The sequence below is a fragment of the Entelurus aequoreus genome, linkage group LG05 (genome assembly GCF_033978785.1).
Source record: "Entelurus aequoreus isolate RoL-2023_Sb linkage group LG05, RoL_Eaeq_v1.1, whole genome shotgun sequence".
NCBI classification, from domain to species: Eukaryota; Metazoa; Chordata; class Actinopteri; order Syngnathiformes; family Syngnathidae; genus Entelurus; species Entelurus aequoreus.
This window is the reverse complement of record NC_084735.1, coordinates 58,890,389-58,917,533: the sequence shown is the minus strand read 5'-3', so window position 1 is coordinate 58,917,533 and position 27,145 is coordinate 58,890,389. Positions and strand designations below refer to the sequence as shown.

The 27,145-nt window shown below is 38.4% G+C and overlaps 1 protein-coding gene across 1 annotated transcript in view; it reads left to right on the top strand.

Moving 5' to 3' along the window:
* The window catches only part of cltca (clathrin, heavy chain a (Hc)), an 82,618-nt gene that overhangs the window by 14,165 nt on the left and 41,308 nt on the right, over window positions 1–27,145 (top strand). The window contains exon 2 of the mRNA XM_062048450.1: window positions 24,048–24,255. Within this exon, the coding sequence (XP_061904434.1) occupies window positions 24,048–24,255 (208 nt within the window). The remainder of the gene's footprint in view (window positions 1–24,047; window positions 24,256–27,145) is intronic.

Here is a 27,145-nt window from a genome sequence, read left to right as displayed (position 1 = left end):
ACTTTGACTGGGCCACTCCAGAAGGCGTATTTTCTTCTGTTGAAGCCATTCAGTTGTTGATTTACTTCTATGCTTGGGGTCGTCGTCCTGTTGCATTAGCCATCCTCTGTTGAGCTTCAGTTGGCGGACAGATGGTCTTAAGTTTTTCTGCAAAATGTTTTGATAAATTTGGGAATTCATTTTTTCATCAATGAAAGCAATCCGTCCAGGCCTTTAGGCAGCAAAGCCGCCCCAAACCATGATGCCACCTCCACCATATTTCTCAGTTGGGATGAGGTTTTGATGTTGGTGTGCTGTGCCTTTTTCCTCCACACATACACTATATTGCCAAAAGTATTTGGCCACCAATCCAAATGATCAGAATCAGGTGTCCTAATCACTTGGCCCGGCCACAGGTGTGTAAAATAAAGCACTTAGGCATGGAGACTTTTTCTACAAACATCTGTGAAAGAATGGGCCACTCTCAGGAGCTCAGTGATTTCCAGCATGGAACTGTCATAAAATGCCACCTGTGCAACAAATCCAGTCGTGAAATTTCCTCTCCCCTGAATATTCCAAAGTCAACAGTCTGCTTTATTATAAGAAAATGGAAGAATTTGGGAACAACAGCAACTCAGCCACAAAGTGGTAGGCCACGTAAACCGACAGAGGGGTCAGCGGATGCTGAAACACATAGTGCAAAGAGGTTGTCGACTTTCTGCATAGTCAGTTGCTACAGAGCTCCAAACTTCATGTGATCTTCCAATTAGCCCACGTACAGTACGCAGAGAGCTTCATGGAATGGGTTTCCATGGCCGCACAGCTGCATCTAAGCCATACATCACCAAGTCCATTGCAAAGCGTCGGATGCAGTGGTATAAGCACATTGTCACTGTACTCTAGAACAGTGGAGACGCGTTCTCTGGAGTGATGAATCACACTTTTCCATCTGGAAATCTGATGGACGACTCTGGGTTTGGAGGTTGGCAGGAGAACGGTACATTTCGGACTGCATTGTGCCGAGGAGGAGGAATTATGGTGTGGGGTTGTCCATTGCATTTTTTGTATCATCCATTTTTATAGTGTGCTGTTGACTACTTTAAGAGAACTAGTGAAAGGAACTTTGAATGCTCCAGGATACCAAAACATTTTGGACAATTCCATGCTCCCAACCTTGTGGGAACAGTTTGCAGCGGGCCCCTTCTTCTTCCAACATGAGTGTGCACCAGTGCACAAAGCAAGGTCCATAAAGACATGGATGACAGAGTCTGGTGTGGATGAACTTGACTGGCCTGCACAGAGTCCTGACCTCGAAGTCGTCATTGTGACCACGCCCGTAGCCTCGTCCCCACCGCCACAGCTATCTTGGCAGTTTGGGGGAAACCCTGTTAGTTGATGGTAGTTTTTGCTTTTGTTTAGTTATTGTGTACCAGTGCTGACTTTGTTTGGGTTAAACTGTTGTACAGTATGTATACAAGCAAACAAGAAACTAATATTTTTACATTGTTTTTTGCCGATTATAATTGTGAGTAACATTTGGAAAGGAAAATCATTCCGGGATCTTGAATATGTAAGTAAAAAAATATTATTCAAGTGGCCATTACTGCCTCTGTAACTATGTAGAATTAGATCGATACTCAAGTTTGTAGTATGGCCTATTGGTAGTGCACTTTTCAAAACTGTAAATGACACAATATGTTGCCGTATATTTCAGCAGCCAAAGGAGGAGCTTTTGTAACCTATACCCTGTTTTGAAAAGTTTATATTATAATTCATTTACGTGCAAAAATATTTGATATTTTGATATTTGACCTACAAATTACTGCCAATAAACAATTATTTTCAACATTTTTATTTTGAGACCAAATAAACCACTGATGTAATACATAGGCCTAGGTTGTATGGCCTAAAAATTAAATCAACTTTTTTACAAAAAAATTAAAGATTTTATTACAAATTGTTTTCCTTTTTTAAAGAAACCAATGAATACAAATTACAGAGATAATTCAAAAGTTTTCTTTTTTTTAATCAAAGACTAGTACCGTATTTTTCGGACTATAAGTCGCAGTTTTTTTCATAGTTTATGAAAGTTGCATAATGTTTTTTTTCTTCTTTATTATGCATTTTCGGCAGGTGCGACTTATACTCCGGTGCGACTTATACTCCGAAAAATACGGTAGTTTGAAATGACACTGCATACACTGCATCTTACTCTTAGCGAAATTCTAATTTGTATAATGTTTTTTTTAGACCAGGTATACATTTTACTTTTTATGGAATGATTTCAAAGAACTAAATTTAGGACTTTCTATGGGAGGCAATACTTCTGTCTTGGACAAATTACTTCTGTTAACGAAAATTTGTAGCATTGCACAATTTATGCAAATAAATAATAATCTCCAATATTGAGATGAAAAAAAGTGCAAATTTAACATGTCTGTCTTGAATAAATACTTTTGTTAATAAAAACGTACTATTGTACGTATAATCAAGTAAAACATTGAGAGGACTTTAGTTTTAGTAGGTAGATAAACGCAGGCTTTTTCATTGTAAGAGCACCACATCTTGGCGATGTGCAGAGCGACTGCTTTCATGATTGTTCTCTGTGCTGCTTTCTCATTGTACATGGTACCTTTTGTATATTATTCTACCACAGGGAGCTGCTTTTTAGCTAGTTAGTTTGTTGTTGTGGTCTTATTTGCCTCGTAAAGAGCTGCCTTTTCCTGCACTCGGCTGCTAAAGGCTTCAGTTTTCAGATGCAGGAATAAGTTTATTGTGCTGCTGTTTATTTTAAATTGTCTGCAACAAAAAACTTGAATTTATCGATTGAATCAATATCGCCAAGGCCTAAAATGAGATAATAATAATAATGCCAGCATACCCTTTCAAATGCAATAAACTTGTATTTCTCATATCTGTTAAGATTGTGATAGAGTTAGAGTTAGAGTTTGAGTTTATTTCGAACATGCAAGCATACAACATGATACATCACAATTTCCAGTTTCTCTTTTCAACATGTTCGAAAAGGAGTAGGAAGAAGCAGAGCTTTTTTAATCCTACCCCTTTTCTTTACATAACAGTTGCTGAAACTTTTTTATTCACTCCCTGTTCTCAATTTATTCACAATAACTCCATAGGTAATCACAATAAAAATAAATAAATAAATAATAGTAAGAATTTAATAATAATAATTGGTGAAGTAAGTCATATTTCATGTGATGAGATAAGTAAGATTACTTTACGAATGAATGAATGGATGGATGAAATAAATTGAGAATGTTTGTCATGGTTCTTCTTCTTTGTACTTTGTAAACACTTTACGTTTGAAGAGTTTCTTGAAGTGGATCATATTAGTACATTGTTTGATTGCTTTGCTTAATCCATTCCATAATTTAATTCCACATATTGATATACTGAAGGTCTTAAGTGTTGTACGTGCGTACAAATGTTTTAAATTAAATGTTTCTCTAAGATTATATTTCTCCTCTTTTGTTGAGAAGAATTGTTGTATATTCTTGGGTAGCAGGTTATAGTTTGCTTTGTGCATAATTTTAGCTGTTTGCAAATTCACTATGTCGTGGAATTTCAGTATCTTTGATTCAATAAATAAAGGATTTGTATGTTCTCTATATCCAACATTATGTATTATTCTAACTGATCTTTTTTGTAACACCGTTAATGAATGAAGTGTACTTTTGTAATTATTTCCCCATATTTCTACACAGTAGCTCAGATATGGTAACACTAGTGAGCAGTAGAGAATATGAAGTGATTTTTTGTCTAGAACATGTTTTGCTTTATTCATTATTGACGTGTTTCTTGCTACTTTATGTTGTATATTTTTTACGTGAGATTTCCAGTTCAATTTATCATCAATCATTATACCTAGAAATTTGGTTTCATTTACTCTTTCAATTTCTATTCCGTCTATTTGTATTTGTGTTTGACTTTCTCTACTACTGTTACCAAATAGCATTATTTTAGTTTTGCTGAGATTCAACGATAATCTATTTTTGTCAAACCATCTTTTTAATTTGTTAATTTCTTCTGTTATTATTTGTATTATCTCCTGTGTGTTCTCTCCTGAACAAAACGCTGTTGTATCATCCGCAAATAATACTAACTTTAAATCTTTTGTAACTTTACAAATGTCATTTATATAGAGATTGAATAATTTAGGTCCTAATATTGATCCCTGAGGTACACCACAGGATATATTTAGCGTTGTAGACATGTGTTCGCCTAGCTTCACGTATTGTTTCCTGTTCGTTAGATAACTTCTTATCCAGTTTAAGACTAACCCTCTGATGCCATATCGTTCTAGTTTTTTGATTAAAATATTGTGATTAATTGTGTCAAATGCTTTAGTTGGATCCATAAAAACTGCTCCTGCACATTTTTCACTGTCTATTGCATTGGTAATTTCCTCTGTTATTTCAATTAAAGCCATTGAAGTTGAGACATTAGCTCTGTATCCATATTGGTTCTCTTCGAGTATTCTATTTTTATTTATGAAACTCTCTAATCTGTTATTAAACAGTTTTTCAATGATTTTAGAAAATTGTGGAAGTAAAGAAACAGGTCTAAAATTTGTAAATTGATGTTTATCTCCAGTCTTATAAATTGGTGCAACTTGATCTATTTTCATTTTGTTTGGGAATGTACCTGTTTGAAATGATAGATTACTAATATACATTAATGGTCCTGAGATCTCTTCTATAACCTTTTTTATCGTTTCCATATCAATTCTATTACAATCAGTTGAAGTCTTAGATTTACATTTTTTCACGATTGTAACTATTTCCTCCTGTGTCACATTACTGAGGAACATGGAGTTGGGATTTCACTCTATGGTATCATTATATTCCTCAATTGGAACTGGGTCTGGAATCCTTTCTTCCAATTTTGGTCCAATATTTACAAAATAATTATTGAAGCTTTCAACTACTTCCTTTATGTTGTCATTTTTTTTATTTCCGTCTAAAAAGTATTGAGGGTTGTCCCTCTTTGTGCCATTTTTAATAATGCTATTGAGGATGCCCCATGTTGCTCTCATATTATTTTTGTTCCTGTCCAATAATTCACTGTAATATTCTTTTCTACATGATCGTAGTATATCTGTTAACTTGTTTTTATACTTTTTGTACTTAATTTCTGCCTCTATAGTTCTTTGTGCTATAAATTCTCTATATAGTGTAATCTTCTTCTTACAAGCATTTTTTAATCCTTTTGTCATCCATGGTTGATTATTCTTTCTCTGCTTGTTACTGAGTTGTATCCATGTACAATGTTTGTCATAAAGTATTATGAACTTGTTTAAGAAATGTTCATATGCTTCATCAACCTCTTTTTCATTGTACACATTGTCCCAATCTTGCTTTTGTAGCTCACTTTTGAAAGCAGTCATTCTCTTCTCTGTGCACAGTCTTCGAAATGTCCTTTTGTCTTCCATGTTCTTCTTGTAGTGTCCATCATATATTGTAAAAACTGGCAGATGATCACTAACGTCGGTTATAAGTAGACCACTTGTAGTGTTATTGTCAAACTCATTGGTAAAAATATTATCAATAAGCGTGGCACAGTGTGCTGTGATTCTGCTTGGCTTTGTGATTTTTGGATATAAACTGATGCTGTACATTGTATCAATGAAGTCATCAATAGACTTTTGCTTGTTAGGGTTCAATAAGTCAATATTAAAGTCACCACATAAGAACATTATTCTTTGACAATTATCCATGTAAGTAGCCTTGATCCATTCTTCAAATGTTTCTATACTTGACTTAGGTGATCTATATATACAACTGATGAAAATGTTTTTGCTTTTTTCCTGACATATTTCAATGGTTATACATTCTAAGATATTATCTATAGCAAATGACATGTTTTTTACCACTTTGTAGTTCAGGTTCTTCATCACGTACACAGCTACTCCTCCTCCATTTTTGTTGGTTCTGTTGATGTAGTTTAGTTCATATCCTTCCAGATCAAAATCTATTCCTTTTTTATCATCAATCCATGTTTCTGTGACAGCAATCACTTTGAATGGTTTGTTGATGTGTTCCAAAAAGTTCTTAATGTTGTTGTAGTTTGCATACAAGCTTCTGCTATTAAAATGAATAATTGACAATTTGTTATCGCATGTAATGTTGCTGTTATATTGATCATCTGTATAATAAAAACAATTATTACTGATGTGGGAGAAAAAAATTGTATCTGGATCTATACCAAAGACTATAAAAATGGGACCCATAACCTCCCTGCTTGGCACTCAGCAACAAAGGGTTGGAGTTGGGGGTTAAATCACCAAAATGATTCCCGGGCGCTGCGCCGCTGCTGCCCACTGCTCCCCAAGGGGATGGGACAAATGCAGAGGACAAATTTCACCACATCTAGTGTGTGTGTGACAATCATTGGTACTTTAATCTTTTAATCTTAATATCATTTTCCAAATCCTGGTTTTTGTAATCTTTGTTGCAGACATTTTTTAGTTCCATATTTTCTTGTTCAACAATCTTTGATGTTGTTTCAATAATCTCAATAAGTGTAGGTGGATGTAATCCTGAATGTAGGTCCTCTTGTTTAGTCGTCCCTTGGAACATAGTAGTGTCTGCTGAATTTGGGTGTTTGTTTTCTGTCAGAGTCCATTATCATCGTTGTTGTGGTAGCTGTGTAAACTTTAAAAATTGTCCAGGTCCTTGATGTCATGGACAACAATTACTCTTGCTTCTGGACCTCCATTCAGCTTGATGTAGATTTTACAGTTGGTGCTCCAAGTTCCCTGGATTTTTCCCTGCTTTCTCAAGTCTCGTGCTTTCTTGGCGATTCCAGCATTGCGTTTTGTGAGATGCTCATTCATGTACACATTTGTTCCCTTCAGCTTCTTTCCCTGTCTCAGCAATGCCATTTTAGATTTTCTGTTTACGAGTTTCACGAGCACGACTGGAGTGGCGTTGTTGTTTCTTCCGTTCAGTGGGATGCATGTTTCGATGGTATTAATGTCAATTTCAATTTCCTTTGATCGCAGAAAGTTGACCACTTGCTTTACTGCTGAGATCATATCCATTTCATCAGGTTCACCTTCATTATTCACAGCTTTCGCATAGGATCTTGGTTTAATTCGGTGCCCTGTCACGATGATATCATTCATTCGTTTGTCCTGATCCATTTCGTCTATGATATTCCTCAACATGTTGTCTTCTTGAAGGGTCTTCATTCGTTTGCCCATTTCAGTGGCTTCATTATTTCTTCTGTTCTGAGATTGCAGATTTTCTATATTTTCCTGCAGACTTTTCACATCTTGTTTGTGTTCTGTTGTTACTTTTGTCAGATATTCTTTCAATTCTTTCATTTCTTCTTTCAATTATTTCATTTGTTTTTTCATTTCTTTCATTTCTTTCATTTCTTCTTTCATTTCTTCTTTCATTTCTTCAAGTTTTTGTAGGATCACTTCTTGATTCCCATCATGTCCTGTGTCCAACCTCAAATCGTGGTTCGGGGTGTGGTTAAGGGTGTGGTTAATAGGGGAGTATATTTACAGCTAGAATTCACCAACTCAAGTATTTCATTAACATTTTACTTGAATTTCAGTGTCCCGGGGGCTATCCAGTAGATGGCAGTATTGTCCTGTTTAACTTCTCCTCCATTCATGACTCGGCCACCGTGTTCAATGGAGAAGTCTGTTCTACAAAATGTACAAGCAACATAATTACATACCCCTTCCCCTTCGAACTGTCCTGGATGAACTGAAATTCTTGTTTCCATTCGTTTTGGAACTTGCAAGCGTATTTCTTCATCTTGCTCGTCGACGGCGTCGCCATGTCTCTAACTTCCTTGTTCTTCTGCTTTGTCTCCTTGTTGTGTGCGCAGTTGTGCACTCTACTCTCTAAAAACCGTAGATGTTATGACGTCAATGGGCAGGCAAGCTGTTTATATTGTGGGAAAGCGGACGTGAGAACAGGCTGTCCCCACTCAGGTCCGCATTGAGCTGAAGGGGGCGTGGCCTCCAGCTCCGGCTGAATACCGGGAGTTTGTCGGGAGAACATTTCTGCCGGGAGGTTATCGGGAGAAGCGCTGAATAGCGGGAGTCTCCCGCTAAAAACGGGAGGGTTGGCAAGTATGGTATAAGCAGATGTTTTAACAGGTCATATAAGCGGTTGCACAATTGCCGTATTTTTCGGACTATAAGTCGCTCCGGAGTATACGTCCCACCAGCCGAAAATGCACAATAAAGAAGGAAAAAAACATATACGTCGCACTGGAGTATAAGTCGCATTTTTGGGGGAAATTTGTTTGATAAAATCCAACACCAAGAATAAACATTTGAAAGGCAATTTAAAATAAATAAAGAATAGTGAACAACAGGCTGAATAAGTGTACGCCATATGATGCACAAATAACCAACTGAGAACGTGCCTGGTATGTTAACGCAACACATCATAGCAAGAGTCATTCAAATAACTATAACATATAGAACATGCTATACGTTTACCAAACAATCTGTCACTCCCGATTGCTAAATCCGATGAAATCTTCCTCCCCGGTGTCGCCTCTGGTATGCGCCGTTTCCTTTCTTTCTGCTGCTCGATCGGCATTTTCTGCTGCATATTTCACTACGTCCGGCTTGTAATCTGCAGTGTATGATTTCCTTTTCGGTGCCATTTTAGTTCAGCCCTTCTCAGTTTTTATAAGTTACCAATGTTGAAATAATCAATTTTAATAGCTACGGATGTAGCAGCAGTTAGCATCCCATGACCCACAATGCACTTCTGCCATGACGCACAATGCACTTCTGCCATGACCCGCCCCCGCCGAATTCTTCGTGTGTGTGACAATTGCGGACATTTTCTTCGTCTCTTACGCGAATGAGATAAATAATATTTGATATTTTACGGTAATGTGTTAATAATTTCACACATAAGTCGCTCCGGAGTATATGTCGCACCCCCGGCCAAACTATGAAAAAAAACTGCGATTTATAATCCGAAAAATACGGTAATCAAATTTTAATCATAAACACAATTTTGGCAGCTACGATTAAAAGAGTGTGATCGTCGGCGATATTAACATTTAAAAAACTGGCTGCACTGCATTCCAAACCAAGCACATTGACAATCAACAGTCAGCCAACCAGCAGGGGGCAACAGACTAAGGACTCATGTGAGAGTGAGTAAGATTAAGAGACAAATAGGTTTGGGCGATATGGCAAAAAAAATTTATCACAATTACTTTTTTCAGATCATCCAATCTTAAATAATATTACAATTTGTTTTTTTAATTAAAGCGTATTGTCCCGTGCAGGATTATACCGAGTACTGTATCCCTACTGTTTACTACTGCAGTATCTTGCAACAGACATTTTCACCATGTTTGATTGAGGTAATGTATGCTAAACAGCTGACAACTGCAATTTAGTTCATATCTATTGTGTTTACTAGAGGTGCAACAGTACAAGTAACCCACGCTACGGTCCGTACCTGGTTTTTAGAGCCATGATTTTGCTTTTTCGGTACATTTTGTAGGGTTAAAGAGAAAAACATTTTTTTTCTCAGTTTTTTTGGCTTGTAATCACAAACATTCTGCAGTAAACAAAGTATCAGTGGTGTAGTGAATACTATAAGACTTTTATTTACTAAACAACACTTTCGGATGGTAAATTAATATTTGTATTCTTTTTTTACTTGTATACATCATTGCTTCTCACCAGTGCTTTGGCAAACTGCAAGCGGTGACCCACATTGTGGAGTTTTTAAAACTGAAATCCTGTATCTTATATTGAATGAAAATATATTCAAGTGCAGTTTGAATTTGAGGTACTGTAAAATAATGTTCCAACTAGGGCTGGGCCGATAATACGATATCAGTATTTATCACGATAGACACATACTCGATATCAATATGAAATGTGTTCAATAAAATATTCGATATATATTTATATTTTTTGGTCTGAAGAAACCAGAAATTATGAAGCAAGATTCGTTTCATGAAGTCACTAACGCTTTATATGTAGGCAGAGGGTTTTTTTTGTACACAAAAATGTAGTATTGTACATTGTCACTGGTGCTTTGGGAACCCAGCGAACAGGGAACCAGAAGTGTCACTGATCAATCAGAGGGACACGCTAACAGCCAATGACGTAACAGTATCCACTACCGAGTGTTACGCCTTTCCTGCTGTTCGGCTCTCGTCTCCCAGTCCCTCCAGGAACGTCACTCACCCAAAACACTGCCATTCATAAAGGAGCACACACACACACACACACACACACACACACACACACACACACACACACACACACACACACACACACACACACACACACACACACACACACACACGTACGTGCTACTTTAATAACACTATTGTGTTAGCCCCGTTTTTCTGTCTTGCTGTGAATTTACTGCATGGAGTGAGAAGAACCGTTCAATATCTTTTGCACTACTGCTATCTAGTGTCTCAAATCTGCAACTAACATCATCTATTTTAATTATTTTATTACCTTAGCCGCGTACATCCTACCTGGCTCCCAGACATACTCTCCACTGATAGATAGCACCCTTGGGAAGTTGGAAATTGTTTTACTGTATTTAATGGCAGGCTTAAATAAGTCATAAAAAGTATCAATAATTATCTATCGATCAATATAAAAACGTATATCGTGAAATAGTTTTTGGCCATATCGCCCAGTCCTAGTACAAATGCCTGCAGCTGCTGAAACCGATGCAAATAATGACTACACTTGCAGCCTGTAAACAGGCATGCACATGGCGATTTATTAAGGCTGTCAAAGCTAGGGAGTTAATTAAAGCTGAAACGACGCGTCTACTAAGTCGACGTCATCGGTTACGTAAATACGTCGACGCCGTTTTTGTGCGTCGACGCGCCGCATATTTACGTCACACTACCGTCATGGCGAAGCGCAAAGCAGACGATCAAAGCAGACTATGCGAGCGGTGCGAGCGAGGGGGGAAAAGCATGCCAAAAGTGGTCAAAAGTGTGGGAGTATTTCAATAAACGGCCTAATAATGTTGTTGTATGCACACTGTGTCGAGCGGAAATGGCCTATCATAGCAGCACAACGGCTATGAACGAACATTTGAAAAGAAAACCATCAACTAGTCAATCGTCCGCGTGAGCATACGTTGTCATCATTACACAAAAACATGAATGTGTCATTTGTATCTGCTAGGGGTGTAACGGTACGTGTTTTGTATCGAACCGTTTCGGTACGGGGCTTTCGGTTCGGTACGGGGGTGTACCGAACGAGTTTCTAAGCTAAAGCTAACTTTAGCTGCTAAAGTCTTAACAAGCTGCTTCGGTCCTCTGCCTCTGTCTCAACACGCAGCATTGTCCCACCCACACAACCATCTGATTGGTACACACGCAGCATTGTCCCACCCACACAACCATCTGATTGGTACACACGAAGCATTATCAGCCAATCAGCAGTGCGTATTCAGAGCGCATGTAGTCAGCGCTTCAGCGTGGAGCAGATAGGTGTTTAGCAGGTGAGCATCAGGCAGCGGACTCTCCCCAAATGATAATAAACACCTCCCAGTCAACTACTAGTAACATCACTATGAGCCCGTTGACCTTCTAGAAATATAAACTGCAGCTCAGCTCGCTCGCAGTCCTGGCTTGAGGTGAAGGCTAATTAGCTCTCAGTTCCAGCCACAACGACCCCTTCTGAGTGCCTATTTTCAGCTGCTGGGAATATTGTAAACAAGAAAAGAAGCAGAGCATGTAGACACACTAACCTTTTTCATTACAACTGTTAGTCACTCACTGGAATGAGTAGAATTGGTTATTGTGTACTGTGTTGGACTGGATGTTTATTTTGCACATTTTAAAAGCAATACTTAATGTTTACAGTGCTCCAGAATATTTGGATTGGCACTTTTTTGTATTGGATGTTTATCTTTATTTTTGCACATTTTAGCAAATAAGCAATACGTTCACTTTTGTTGAAATGTTTACACTGTTGTTACAGAATATTTCGTTTTGCACATTTTAAAGCAAGATAAGCAATACTTTTACTTTTGAAATGCTTATACTATTGCAGAATATTAAGATTTGCACTGGATGTTGACTTTTATATTTGCACATTAAAAAGCAAATAAGCTACTTTTAATTTTGTTAAATGTTAAAAGTTTTAAATGTTTACATTGTTACAGAATATTTAGTCATGTTGTTGTCAATGTTGACTGAGTGGCCATACTTCTTTTTTTTTGTAAATAAAAGCCATGCCTTTTGAAAAAACGGGCCTACATTTATTTTTTCATCTTCATTTTTAATAAAAAAATAATCGGTAAAAGGAAAAATAATCTATAGATTAATCGAAAAAAATAATCTATAGATTAACCGATTAATCGAAAAAATAATCTATAGATTAATCGATAGAAAGATAATCGTTAGCTGCAGCCTTAGAGTTAATTTTCATTAATCGTTCGATTAATTTACTTTTCGATTATCGGCCCAGGTCGAGATGAGTCGACTATTCGAATAATGAATCAAAAGAGTAATTGCTAGCAGATGAGGATTAGACCGGATTTGACTCATGATGGATGCTGATAGGGTCATGTTGTGAAGGTACTGAGCCTATAATTCCATTTCAACATTCACTTCAGTATTTGGATGCGACAATTAGAGTTTGAATGATCATTATTGTCTGAGTAATAATTACGTTTTCACGATTATTTAGGCATCGATTAATTTCACAACAAAATAGTAATAAAATCACATATCTCTTAGAAATGTTATTGTGGTATTTGTTACAGTCGGAAATAAGTTATCAAATAACATTACAATAACAGTAGAAAATATGAATATAAATACAAATAATTTTGATACATGATTTAATTTTATTAATTTAAGACTAAGATGAACTTTAATGATTTCCATGGGTAAATGTTACTCATTGTGGGAAATAAACTCAAGTGGTTTGTCATTAAAGGCCTACTGAAATGAATTTTTTTTTATTTAAACGGGGATAGCAGATCTATTCTATGTGTCATACTTGATCATTTCGCGATATTGCCATATTTTTGCTGAAAGGATTTAGTATAGAACAACGACGATAAAGATTGCAACTTTTGGTATCTGATAAAAAAAAAGGCTTGCCCCTACCGGAAGTAGTGTGACGTAGTCAGTTGAACATATACGCAAAGTTCCCTATTGTTTACAATGATGGCCGCATGAAGTGAGAGAGATTCGGACCGAGAAAGCGACAATTTCCCCATTAATTTGAGCGAGGATGAAAGATTTGTGGATGAGTAAAGTGCAAGTGAAGGACTAGTGGGGAGTTGAAGCTATTCAGATAGGGAAGATGCTGTGAGAGCCGGGGGTGACCTGATATTCAGCTGGGAATGACTACAACAGTAAATAAACACAAGACATATATATACTCTATTAGCCACAACACAACCAGGCTTATATTTAATATGCCACAAATTAATCCTGCATAAAAACACCTGCATGTTTGTTATGCTAGCTCCTAGCTCCTCTGCTAGCTCCTAGCTCCATAGAACACGCCAATACAATTCAAACACCTGATCAACACACACAATCACTCAGCCCAAAAGACCGTTCACCTAACCCAAGGTTCATAAAGCTTATATATTTTTAAAAAGTTACGTACGTGACGCGCACATACGGTCAAGCTGTCAAATGTTTAGCAGCCAAGGCTGCATACTCACGGTACCTGATATTCAGCTGGGAATGACTACAACAGTAAATAAACACACAACATATATATACTCTATTAGCCACAACACAACCAGGCTTATATTTAATATGCCACAAATTAATCCTGCATAAAAACACCTGCGTGTTTGTTACGCTAGCTCCTAGCTCCTCTGCTAGCTCCTAGCTCCATAGAACACGCCAATACAATTCAAACACCTGATCAACACACACAATCACTCAGCCCAAAAGACCGTTCACCTAACCCAAGGTTCATAAAGCTTATATATTTTTAAAAAGTTACGTACGTGACGCGCACATACGGTCAAGCTATCTAATGTTTAGCAGCCAAGGCTGCATACTCACGGTACCTGATATTCAGCTGGGAATGACTACAACAGTAAATAAACACAAGACATATATATACTCTATTAGCCACAACACAACCAGGCTTATATTTAATATGCCACAAATTAATCCTGCATAAAAACACCTGCGTGTTTGTTACGCTAGCTCCTAGCTCCTCTGCTAGCTCCTAGCTCCATAGAACACGCCAATACAATTCAAACACCTGATCAACACACACAATCACTCAGCCCAAAAGACCGTTCACCTAACCCAAGGTTCATAAAGCTTATATATTTTAAAATAGTTACGTACATACGCAAAAAAAAGTTGCGCACATACGGTCAAGCGATCAAATGTTTAGAAGCCAAAGCTGCATACTCACAGTAGCACGTCTGCGTCTTTGTCATCCAAATCAAAGTAATCCTGGTAAGAGTCTGTGTTGTCCCAGTTCTCTACAGGCGTCTGTGTATCCAAGTCAAAAGTCCTCCTGGTTAGAGTCTCTGTTATCCGAGTTCTTCCATCTTGACTGCATCTTCCGGGAATGTAAACAAAGAAGCGCCGGCTGTGTACTGTTGTTGCTGACTACGTTCGAAAAATACGTCCATTTCGCACCGACAACTTTCTTCTTTGCTTGCTCAGCTTCCTTCTCCGTAATGCAATGAACATGATTGCAACAGATTCACGAACACAGATGTCCAGAATACTGTGGAATTATGAAATGAAAACAGAGCTTTTTCGTATTGGCTTCAATGTGGAAGGCATATCCGTGTTCCCCGGGTTACGTCACGCGCATACGGCATCCTCAGAGGCGTTTCGAACCGGAAGTTTAGCGGCAAATTTAAAATGTCACTTTATAAGTTAACCCGGCCGTATTGGCATGTGTTATAATGTTAAGATTTCATCATTGATATATAAACTATCAGACTGCGTGGTCGGTAGTAGTGGGTTTCAGTAGGCCTTTAACTGTCATCCATGCCTATTTCTTCATTTTTAGTAATCTATTTATTGCAGTGTTAACTGAAATGCATAATTACATCTCAGGAGTGTCACGATTTGATATAACGATTTGATTCGATATTTGTGGTTGCCAGTACGATTCAGGAAAGATCAAATTTTTTCCGGAACGATTCAGTCAGTTGAAACCAATTAAGTAACGTTTTAGCAAAAAATAAAAACATTGTGACTCTGAAATAAATACTGGATACTAGACGTTGCAGGTGAAGTTTTCCATGTGTCTGTTATTTATTTTAAGGGAATTAGGGGTAAACTAATTATGGATACAAGCAAGCAAACAGAAATGAAAAACCAACACATTTCACATCTTATTTGATTAAAGTGCAACCAACACTTAAGGTTGAATTACCAAGAGGAAACCGTTTCTACTCACATTTTCAACATTCAAGCAAAGTTTGATAAAACTACACTAACCAACATTTTAAGAGTCGATTTACCTGCTAAATAAAGTTCCCTGACCCAGCCATACAGTATATGTTCTCCGGTATGACATCGCCGTTGATGGACAGAGTCCCAGGTGTGCTGAAGCATGTATACCCCCTTATTCCCTGTTGATAGTGTTGGCTCCTCACTTCCTAATTTCCTTAGCCTCCTTGATCCATCTCTTGTATTTATTTGTTTTTAATGAAATAACTTTTCTTTGACTGCTAGTGGCATGTTGTCACATATCATTGTGTTGTGTTCCGAAAGTCGACGCGTAAGTAACTTGCTCCGCTGTAATTTCAGTTTTGTCACGTCTTTTGTGGCTTTAAATAATTGTGTTGTCGTTTGTATTTATTGTGGCTTTTGCAATCGTGCTGTAGAAGTTTTTGTGTTGTCGTTAATGATATTCTGTTGTGGCGTTTGCATTTGTTATGAACTTTCTCAGCCATAGCAGTTATCCGCCATTTTTTGTTTTGATGACATCACAGATAGGTGAAATAGGCTCAACGTTTAACGTCCTTGTTATTAAAGGTTAAAACTTCATATGAAGTCTGCTGTTCTTAAATCAAATGTTTTCTTTTTTTTTATATCGGAAAAATCCCTTTGAAAACGATTTTTGATCGATACCTATCATCCGGAAGGCAAACTTGCCAGATCGATATACTTGAAATTTAGGAATGTAAATCGATGTGTTATATCAATCAATTGTTACGAACAGAATCGGTAACAAAGGGCAGCCCTGGTGTAGTAAATCCAACCCTCACTGGTAACGGGTCCGACTTATTGCTGGCAATGCGGACCAAGCCTTGACACCGATCATACAGGGTGTAGACTGCCACAAGCAGACAGTCCGATACCCCATACTCTCTGAGCACTCCCCACAGGACTTACCGAAGGACACGGTCAAATTCCTTCTCCAAGTCCACAAAGCACGTGTAGATTGGTTGGGCAAACTCCCATTCACCCTCAAGGACCCTGCTGAGAGTATAGAGCTGGTCCACAGTTCCACGACCAGGACGAAAACCACACAGCTCCTCCTGAATCCGAGGTTCGACTATCTGGCGTAGCCTCCTCTCCAGTACACCTGAATAGACCTTACCTGGAAGGCTGAGGAGAATAATATTATATATAATATAATAATTTAACTTGGTTATTAAGTCTTACTTTTTAATTTGGTGTATAAAGCTTGGTGGTAATCACACAAATGATTCACCAAATTGGACTTATTAGACCTATGTCTGGACCAATAACAAATTTTGCTCAACTACTGTATATACAGTATTGACCTACAAATTAATACAGATGATATTATTGCCATTATTTTTTTAACCACTAGTGAAATGATAATACATACTAATAATGCAAGTATACCCTTTTAAATATAATAAACCTGTATTTCAACATTGTAATTGGAATGTAATTTTTTAAAGGAACTGCACTTTCTTTGCAATTTTGCCTATTGTTTACAATCCGTATGAGACAAAAAGGCAAAAGTTTGTTTTTGTTGCATTCAACCTCTACTAATCGTCTCGTTCTTGGCCAGCAATGCAGCTAATGGGAGCAATCCATTCTTCCTTTAAATCGCTTTAAAATTAAGCCAACAACTGCATCGACAGCTAAATGGCTTTCACTTTCTGTTTCAACTTGAAGCTCTCGAGTATATAATCACAGTTAATAGTAAAACTGGTTGATCAATGCATTACTACTTCAGCATCTGTTGACTCAGCAACCCCTAACCCCATGTTGAAATGTTCATTTAATAATGCAGTGCTAGTTTATACTTCCACAACGCTAGCATTTGTTCTTTGAACTTTGCTCGCAGCAACCCTGCTGATATCTCGTGACAGACTGGCAAGGACACAGATATGCTGAATACTCGACATGGTGCTGCATGGTGAAAATGTTAGATAAAAGCTATATTTTCAGCCACAAACCACCTCTTCAGAAATGGCCTTGGAAGGAGATAGTGCTTGCAATTTTTTCTCTGCCCTCCTGTCTCTTTTTAACGGTCAAAGCAGACCTCTTGTTACTTACTGTTGAGCTGGTCACATGTCCTTGTGCCCCATGGAGTGGAGGAGGCGGCCCTCGGCACTCCTGTTTTTTCAGTCTCCATAGACAATGGTCCCAAGTTTCCTGTTGTGGAATATAACTATGAAGTGGTGCAAGCCTCAGCACATTACATGGCACATCCTTCCCTGATGTGATTGACACACAGAACTTTTTTATGCTGAGCAAGATGCTGCTTTCCTTTTGAAGGAAATGGTAAGCAGTCCAAGCTCTGCTGAAGCTGTAAGCAACCATTACAGTTTAATTCAAAATTAATTCATAAATTGTGTTTTTCACAAGTTACTCAGCAGTTTGTGAAAAGAAAGTGCTACACCAGGGGTCCCCCACTTTTTCAGCAGGCAAGCCGCTTATTAAATCGGGCTGGGCGATAAGGCAAAAAAAAATGTATCACAATTATTTTCATCTCAATTAACATCACAACCTTTCTTTTTAAATTAAAGCATATAGTCCTGTGCAGGATTATACCGAGTACCGCATCTCTGTCTACTACTGTAGTATCTTGTAACAGACATTTCCACCATGTTTGATTGGGGTAATATATGCAAACAGCTGACAACTGTCATTTTGTTCATATCTGTATTTGTGTTTACCAGAGGTGCAACGGTAAAGGTAACCCATGCTATGGTTTGTACCTGGTTTTAGAGCCACAGTTTTGCTTCTTTTACAGTGACATTACTAGGCAAGTTGTCCAGGCTCTCACAGGCATTTTAGCTTGAGCTGTTTTTGTTAGCTTAGCAGGCTAACAATGACAGTTTGTCGGCTCTTTTGAATCTTTCACTGGTTTGTGTTACCTCTGCTTAATAAATAGATTGAATGTGCTTCCATGGCTGTATGTCGTTGTCAACAAACGGGGTATTGTTTTAATGGCATGTTTGTCTCTTCAGTCATTGATTTGTTGTTCAATATTCCCTCCGGCCCTTGTGGTTACTAGCGCGCAGTGCAGTTTGTCAAGTTTTAAGGTGGTGAAAAAAAATTATTTTACTGACCAGTTCCTCCAACTAACACCTTTTTGGAGGATGGAAGTGTGTGACCTAGGAGGAGCAGGGCTCCAGGCTCACCACCCTCTGTGCATGGCGGGACATATACATTTTTCAGCATGCACTGAATGATCACTGAAACTTACGCGTCAATCACTTGTCCATTTGGTTATGATTAGGGTTTAAGGTTATTTTAAACATGCTATATAGATGGGCGAACATTTTACTCTAATTTGGCCAAATTTGGACTGATTTATTTTTGGAGCAAAATGCTTATTAAAGAGTCAAAATCTGTATTCGCATGTTTGCTTACTTTTTTTTTTATTCGATGCTCGCACAGCCTATTTTTATTCGCAAATCCAACTGAAATGCTCGCACTGTACACTGCTGTATTATATATATATGTGAGTGTGTGTATGTGTATATGTATGTATGTTTATATGTATGTATGTGTATACATACATACATACATACACACACGTTAGGTCAGGAAAAAACACAGGCTATTTCATCCATACAAGCCTGTTTCGCGGGTTTCTCTGCTCTTCAGGGGATATATATACATATACATACCAGTGTTTCCCAAAGGACAGGCATCTATTTGTGGCGGTGTGGTCGGGGGGTGGGGGGTGGCGGCGGCAGCGGCGGCGATGACCAAGAAGAACGCGGAGTTGGAATATAATTACAACACTTTATGTACATATTTATATACAGATTTGAACAATCAGTTATTCACTGAAATATATTTATTAATTGTGGTTCTTACAAAAAAATATCTTATAAAATATAAAAGCTAAAATGTCTCTTAAAGGCCTACTGAAACCCACTACTACCGACCACGCAGTCTGATAGTTTATATATCAATGATGAAATCTTAACATTGCAACACATGCCAATATGGCCGGGTTAACTTATAAAGTGCAATTTTAAATTTCCCGCTAAACTTCCGGTTGAAAACGCCTTTGGATGATGACGTATGCGCGTGACGTAGCCAGTGAAACAGGAGTATCGGTAGCCCATTGAAGCCAATACAAAAAGCTCTGTTTTCATTTCATAATTCCACAGTATTCTGGACATCTGTGTTGGTGAATCTTTTGCAATTTGTTTAATGAACAATGGAGATTGCAAAGAAGAAAGTTTTAGGTGGAATCGGTGTATTAGCGGCTGGCTGTAGCAACACAACAAGAAGGACTTACTTGGATAGCAGATGCGCCAGCCGATGCTAGCCGCCTTCGCATCTGTGTTGGGGTGAAGTCCTTCGTCGCGCCGTCGATCGCTGGAACGTAGGTGAGCACGGGTGTTGATGAGCAGATGAGGGCTGGCTGGCGTAGGTGGAGCGCTAATGTTTTTATCATAGCTCTGTGAGGTCCGGTTGCTAAGTTGCTAAGTTAGCCTTAGCGTCGTTAGCAACAGCATTGTTAAGCTTTGCCAGGCTGAGAATTATTAACCGTGTAGTTACATGTACATGGTTTAATAGTATTGTTGATCTTCTGTCTATCCTTCCAGTCAGGTATTTATTTATTTTGTTTCTATCTGCATTTGAGACAGATGCTATCACGTTAGCTCAGTAGCTAAAGAGCTTCGCCGATGTATTGTCGTGGAGATAAGTCACTGTGAATGTCCATTTCGCGTTCTCGACTCTCATTTTCAAGAGGATATAGTATCCGAGGTGGTTTAAAATACAAATCCGTGATCCACAATAGAAAAAGGAGAGAGTGTGGAATCCAATGAGCCAGCTTGTACCTAAGTTACGGTCAGAGCGAAAAAAGATGTGTATTTCACTGCATTCTAGTCCGTCACTCTAACGTTCCTCATCCACGAATCTTTCATCCTCGCTCAAATTATCGGGGTAATCGTCGCTTTCTCGGTCCGAATAGCTCTAGCTGCGTTGAAAACAATAGGAAAATATGAGGAAGTGAACAACTGACAACGTCACGCTACTTCCGGTAGGGGCAAGGCTTTTTTTTTATCAGAGACCAAAAGTTGCGAACTTTATCGTCGATTTTCTCTACTAAATCCTTTCAGCAAAAATATGGCAATATCGCGAAATGATCAAGTATGACACATAGAATGGATCTGCTATTCCCGTTTAAATAAAAAAAAATCATTTCAGTAGGCCTTTAAAGCTCTGCCCCTTTAATTAGTGCATACTAAATAATTTAACTTTAGCCCACTACTACAACCATATTATTTCAGTGTTTGCTGAGTCTCACCTGTTGCCTCCGCCCTAGCTGGCTCTACATGCTGCCTGTCTTCCTCCTCTCCTACAACATCTCCCTGCGTACTTACTATCCCTTCCTCCTCACCCTCTCTTACTGCCTCCGCTGCGCCAGCTGCCATAGCTGCGGCACTAGTTGAAGCCTGGAAGTATTGGAAGCAAATGAATTTTCACAGTGATGGACGTCTGTTCACTTTCCTTATGAGATTTCTAAGTGTCTACACCATTTTGATAATACCTCCTGTAGGCCTACCTCCTCTCCAAGTCGAGCCCTTTTCGGCCGTTGAAAATATTTTTCTATACTCATCTGTGTGAAGGAGTGAACATCCAACATTAGAATTTATTACTAACGAGCAGAACCGCTCTATGTACAGTGCCGTCTAACCTTAAGCGGCAGCAGCTCAACACATGCAGGGTTCAACGTTAAGGTTTTTTTTACTTGCCCGACTTCTCAAATCTACTTGCCCCAAAATTTTTACTTGTCCTGCCTAGGTTTTTTTCTGGCTGTGTAGTGCTCATGGCTTATATCTTACTAAAATCCTCCCCGTTGACTATTTACAACACTACACAGTATTTATTATTATTATTGTTATTATTATTATCTATAATTACATTTAAATGGCATTGCATACATGTAAAATTAAATGCTATTTCACATTATTTGACCAGTAGCAGTTACACCCATCTGAACAGGTCAGCCACCTGTTTAAAGCCCGATCACAGTTGAAATCTTGAAATGAAAGGCCTTTAATGGCCAAAACATTAACCTGGACAACATTTTAACAGCTGGTTGGCTCAGATTTTATTCTTTTCATTGCATTCACATGCTGCAGTGGACAGTGGACAATTTAGCTTCAGTATTAATGCAATATCTGAAGCACTGTCTCCACGTGTGTTTATTGACAACAGGGTTATAACCTGGACACGTTAGCTTGTCGGTATGGTAACAGGTGACTGTTACTTCGTGCGTCTGCCCCGGCCCCCGAGTCAAACAGCGGCGGTGTTAATGAAGCAGCGTCAGGCTGCTCACAGTCAGTGAAACGCTCGGTGAAATCGCGGATTAACGTTAAGTATATGACGAGCCACGAGCGATGCAGCTATAACCTATCTCACCTGGTAGAGCACCCGCTGCGGCGACCCAGTTCGATCCCACCTGACAGTCGCTTTGCTCCGTGTCAATCCCCCCTCTCACACTCTCCCCCCCTTCCCCAGTCTCTCTCCAGCTGTCCTTTCAAAATAAATGCATTCAAATCCCGAAAATAAAAATTAAGAAAATCAGAGTCAGTGCTGCACACTGCACAGGTTCGGACCACTTTTGAACTTGTTTGCCAAGACGTCTTACCCTCGTATTTTGATCAGGTCGGTCCGTTCTTCTTTTACTTCGTCGTCTTCTTCTTCTTCTTCTTCTGGCCCACCAGGTAAATTAAGTGCTATTGGCGGAGTTACAATGCATAGTAGGCTACCGCCACCTACTGCACCGGAATTGTAACTACAAGCTACATTCACAGACAGAGTCCCATTGCTTTTATGAGCCGTCGAGTGAGTCAAAAGCCGAAAAATCTATTTGTGGCGGACGTAATTTTTTCGTGGCGGGCCGCCACAAATAAATGAATGTGTGGGAAACAGTGCATACATACATACAGTACAGGCCAAAGCTTTGGACACACCTTCTCATTCTATGCATTTTCTTTATTTTCATAACTATTTTCATAACTATTTACATTGTAGATTGTCACTAGAGGCATTAAAACTATGAATGAACTCATGTGCTTCAAACTTCAAGAGGTAGTCACCTGAAATGGTTTTCACTTCACAGGTGTGCTTTGATTGATTGATTGATTGAGACTTTTATTAGTAGGTTGCACAGTGAAGTACATATTCCGTACAATTGACCACTAAATGGTAACACCCGAATACGTTTTTCAACTTGTTTAAGTCGGGGTCCACTTAAATTGATTCATGATATAGATTTATACTATCAGATATATACTATCATCATAATACAGTCATCACACAAGATAATCACATTGAGTTATTTACATTATTTACAATCCGGGGTGTGGAGGGGGGCGGGGGTTTGGTTTGGTTGTTATCATCAGTCATCAACAATTGAGAACAGATAAATGGATATTGGAACAGTGTAGGTCTGACTTGGTAGGATATGGACAGCAAGTAGTGGACATAGAGAGAGAGAGAGAGAGAGAGAGAGAGATCAGAAGGCAAAAGAAAAAGTATCTGCATTTGATTGTTTACATTTGATTATTAGCAATCCGGGGAGGGTGTTCGTTTTAGGGTTGTAGCTGCCTGGAGGTGAACTTTTATTGCAGTTTTGAAGCTTGAAGCTCATCAAAAGAATGCCAAGAGTGTGCAAAGCAGTAATCAGAGCAAAGCGGGGCTATTTTGAAGAAACTAGAATATAAAACATGTTTTCAGTTATTTCACCTTTCTTTGTTTAAGTACTTAACTCCACATTTGTTCATTCATAGTTTTGATGCCTTCAGTGACAATGTAAATAGTCATGAAAATAAAGAAAATGCATTGAATGAGAAGGTGTGTCCAAACGTGTGTGTGCGTGTGTGCGTGCGTGCGTGCGTGCGTGTGTGCGTGCGTGCGTGCGTGTGTGCGTGCGTGCGTGCGTGTGTAATTGTTTTCGTCAACGTGCATTTGTTGATTCGTTATCGTCCTATTTTAAGAAGGGAAAAATAGGTTGTTAAAGATAACTAAGTCAAAAATGTTAAGTCAACAAAATGAACACTGCCAGACCTAATGGAAATAAGAACATAAGCTTCACTACTGATTCATGGATGTGAAGTTAAGAAAAATCTGATGGTGTTAAACCTGTGGGACGTTTTTACTGTTTCATTCGTCTGCTATTTTCGCCAAATGTTCTGTAAACATTCCACGAGGAGGCAAAAAAAGCACTGAGCTTCAATTCTTCAAAATAATTGCCCCCTTGAAAAGCCGGCATCGCTATGACACTTTTTTGAAAACCTTCAAGGCAGCTGCTGCTAAAAAATCTGCCCCAAAGACAGCCGCAATTAAAGGTGTGCAGTATACTCAAATAAATGTACATAACTTATTTATATCTATTATTTGTTATCGGGATCAATTCTGAGAAGCAGGAAGTTATCCGTATTCGTTTGGTTATAAAAAAATTGCGTCCATCCAAAAAAGGAACCATTCCTAACAAGTAGTTAGTACATTTCATTCTGCCTTAATTGATTTTCGAAGCAGTTATTTGCTTATCATTTGTTCAATGGTGGACTGGACGCCACTGTATTTAAATAGTATAGAACATATTTTACAACTAGAGCTTCAATTCTATGCTTTTCTCCCCAATATAGCTCCAAAACCTGGGCATCAACCCTGCCAACATAGGCTTCAGCACCCTAACCATGGAGTCGGATAAATTCATCTGCATCCGTGAGAAAGTTGGCGAACAGTCCCAGGTTGTGATCATTGACATGGCTGATCCCAACACACCCATCCGCAGGCCTATCTCAGCCGATAGTGCCATCATGAACCCAGCCAGCAAGGTCATTGCACTTAAAGGTAAGGCAGTGTATTCACAACTCTTTAATACAGTGGTCCCCAACCTGGTTTAGCCCACGGATCAACTTGTTTCTGTCAAACTTCTGAACAACTTGAAAGATTTGTAATCTAAAGTTATTGTCATGTATAGGCATGTAACGATAAACGGTATAATGATAAACTACTGTAAAATTCCCCATGACTAATTTTACTGTTTTGAATTAAAATTACTGTAAAACCATGATTGACAACAATGATAAACTCACAAACAGGTGACACTCATTTACTAGAGGCGCGTGCTAGCGCCGGCTATCGTAACTGCTAACATGAAGACAGTTGTATAAACTCATTGCTGTCTGAGCAACTAAGATATTCAATTGTGCACAATAAACTTACAGGCTGTGCTCTCTTGAACGATACTCGATGGAATGTGACAACAGGAAGTGAATTTGTGACGTCACAAACCGGACATGACACGGCCAAAACCTGTTTTTTTCTCTATCATTAAAAAAAACCACAAACACTTTTACAAATGAAAACACAAGAAGATAAACACATCCCAACACTTAAATAAGAATAATTGGGCTCTTAAGTAGCCATACAAATATTATTATATAACATATTTCTTCTGCCAGGAAAGTATATTGTGTAGCTATTTATTTATTGTATTTATTTTAAATAAAACTTGATTATAAATGTGTATGAGTACTTTTTGAGCACAGTCATCAATATCGTAATAATAATAATAATAATAATTTTGGTCACAATAATCGTAATATAACATTTTCATATCGTTACATCCCTAGTCATATACTATTCCTATTGCGCCAACGCGTTTGCATTGCTGGTAGCGGTCCGTGGAAATGGCCAAACGTGGTTGGGGACCCCTGCTTTTCTATTCTATTATCATTTAGTGTGACAATATCACTAGCTATGAAAGTAAAATGGTTTTGTCAGTATCCATAACAACCCAGCTAATTTAGTCCATTCTCAGGTCCTTTTTTATCAGCAAACACGCCCTTGAAAATAACCTTAAGACTGGTGGAAATGACAATTATTTGCACTGGTGGATTGTAACAGTGTTTTCAGCGGTTTGATCTATTAAAGGGGAACTGCACTTTTTTTTTGAATTTTGCCTATAATTCACAATCCTTTAGAGAAACAAAAATCATTAGTGCATTCCATCTTGTAAATAAACATAATTAAAAGTCAGCTTACAATAGAGCCAAAGGGAGCCTTGACGCCCTTGCGTCTATTGTCTATTCCGCCCATAAAACACACTATAAAACATCTAAAAACCGCGAAACAATACTCCATTTACATTTTGAGACCTGAATATTAACCAAGTATTAGCGATATTGTTATAAGTGCTAATGTTAAGGACCCATTTAGCGGCACATTGATCAGAGAGAAGTAACTGTAGCTTATGCTGCTGTACTGACATAATGAGCTGGGGAGCTGTTCTCTCGCCTTTGACCTGGTGAAAAGTATTTCTACATTATAAATCATGCCTCTCACTTGGATAGTAAAAAGATGTGGAAATTAACCGCGCTGAATTGAAAACATTCCACAACTTGTTCTAGGTTGTTGCAACCTATCGCTTTGTTCCGCTTCTTTTCACTCGCTTCCATCCCTGGAGTCTCGGCATACGTTTAATTTGTCACTGCTGTTATTAGATGGCGAAAGGTGTGACATAATGAATAATTGTGATTAATAATTGTCATTTTAATATTAATCAAGCTAATTGTGCAGCCCTAATATAAACAACCCATCAGTCGGCATCCCAGTGAGAGCAGGCACTGAGAGTTAAGTGATGTTTTATTATGTTTGTTGGCGCTCTTGAAGTCTGCGGTGAGTATTGTCAGTGTTGTTGATATAAAACGAAAATGTTGTGATGCGTCTATGAAATTAATACGCCACCGTATGCTTAAAATGACCAAAACACGTAAATACGACATATTGTAATGAATGCGCTTCTTACTACATTACATATACTGTATACAGTACTTGCAGTGTGTATATAAAATGTTGACGAAAGTATTTGAATGTTTTAAAGAGCTTTATAGGCTAAATCCAGCGACTTTCAATGACTGACTTTTGCCAGCATGTATTTATTAGTTAGTGTATATAAAAAGAAACGTGCTTGTCTTACATATGGATTGTAAATTATAGGCAACATTTTAAAAAAATAAAAATGAATAAATAAAAAATAAATTGCAGTTCCCCTTTCATAAATCACTGTCTTACTGTAAAGGCGGGAGCGTGGGATTTAATAGTCTGCAGTAATGCGGTTGCTGTACCGGACCTTGTGGTGAAGAGGGAGCTGAACCAAAGGGCAAAGCTCTTGATTTACCAGTCAGTCAACGCTCCTACAAGGACTTCCCTCTGCAGGGTGGCTGGACTCACACTATCAGACAGGGTGTGGACCTCGGTCATCCGGGAGGAACTCAGTAGAGCTTCTGCTCCTTCCCCATCAAGAGGTACCAGTCTAGGTGGCTCGAGCATCGAATTAGGATGCCTCCTGGGTGCCTCCATAGTGAGGAGGACACGCTAAAGGGATTATGTCTCACTTCTGGCCTGGGAACATTTCGCTGTTCCTCCGGTGGAACAAGAAGAGGTGGATGAAGACTAGGAAGTCTAGACTTCCCAACTGAGACTGCAGCCTGCAATTTTAGAATGTGCTTTTACTGCAATCTACTGTCTACTTGTAAGTTAAATATTGCACATAAAGCATTTTGTCAACTTCGTTAAATTCCTATGCTTTTTGTGTTTAAGATTACAAAGAAAACTTCAAACATTGTTTATGAATGCGTAAGATCACAGTCCAACCGTTTCAATGTTATTGGAAAAAAAATCACAACTTTTTCCGCAACTTGGCAAGCTGCCGCCAATACCTGGAGGGACAGTTAAA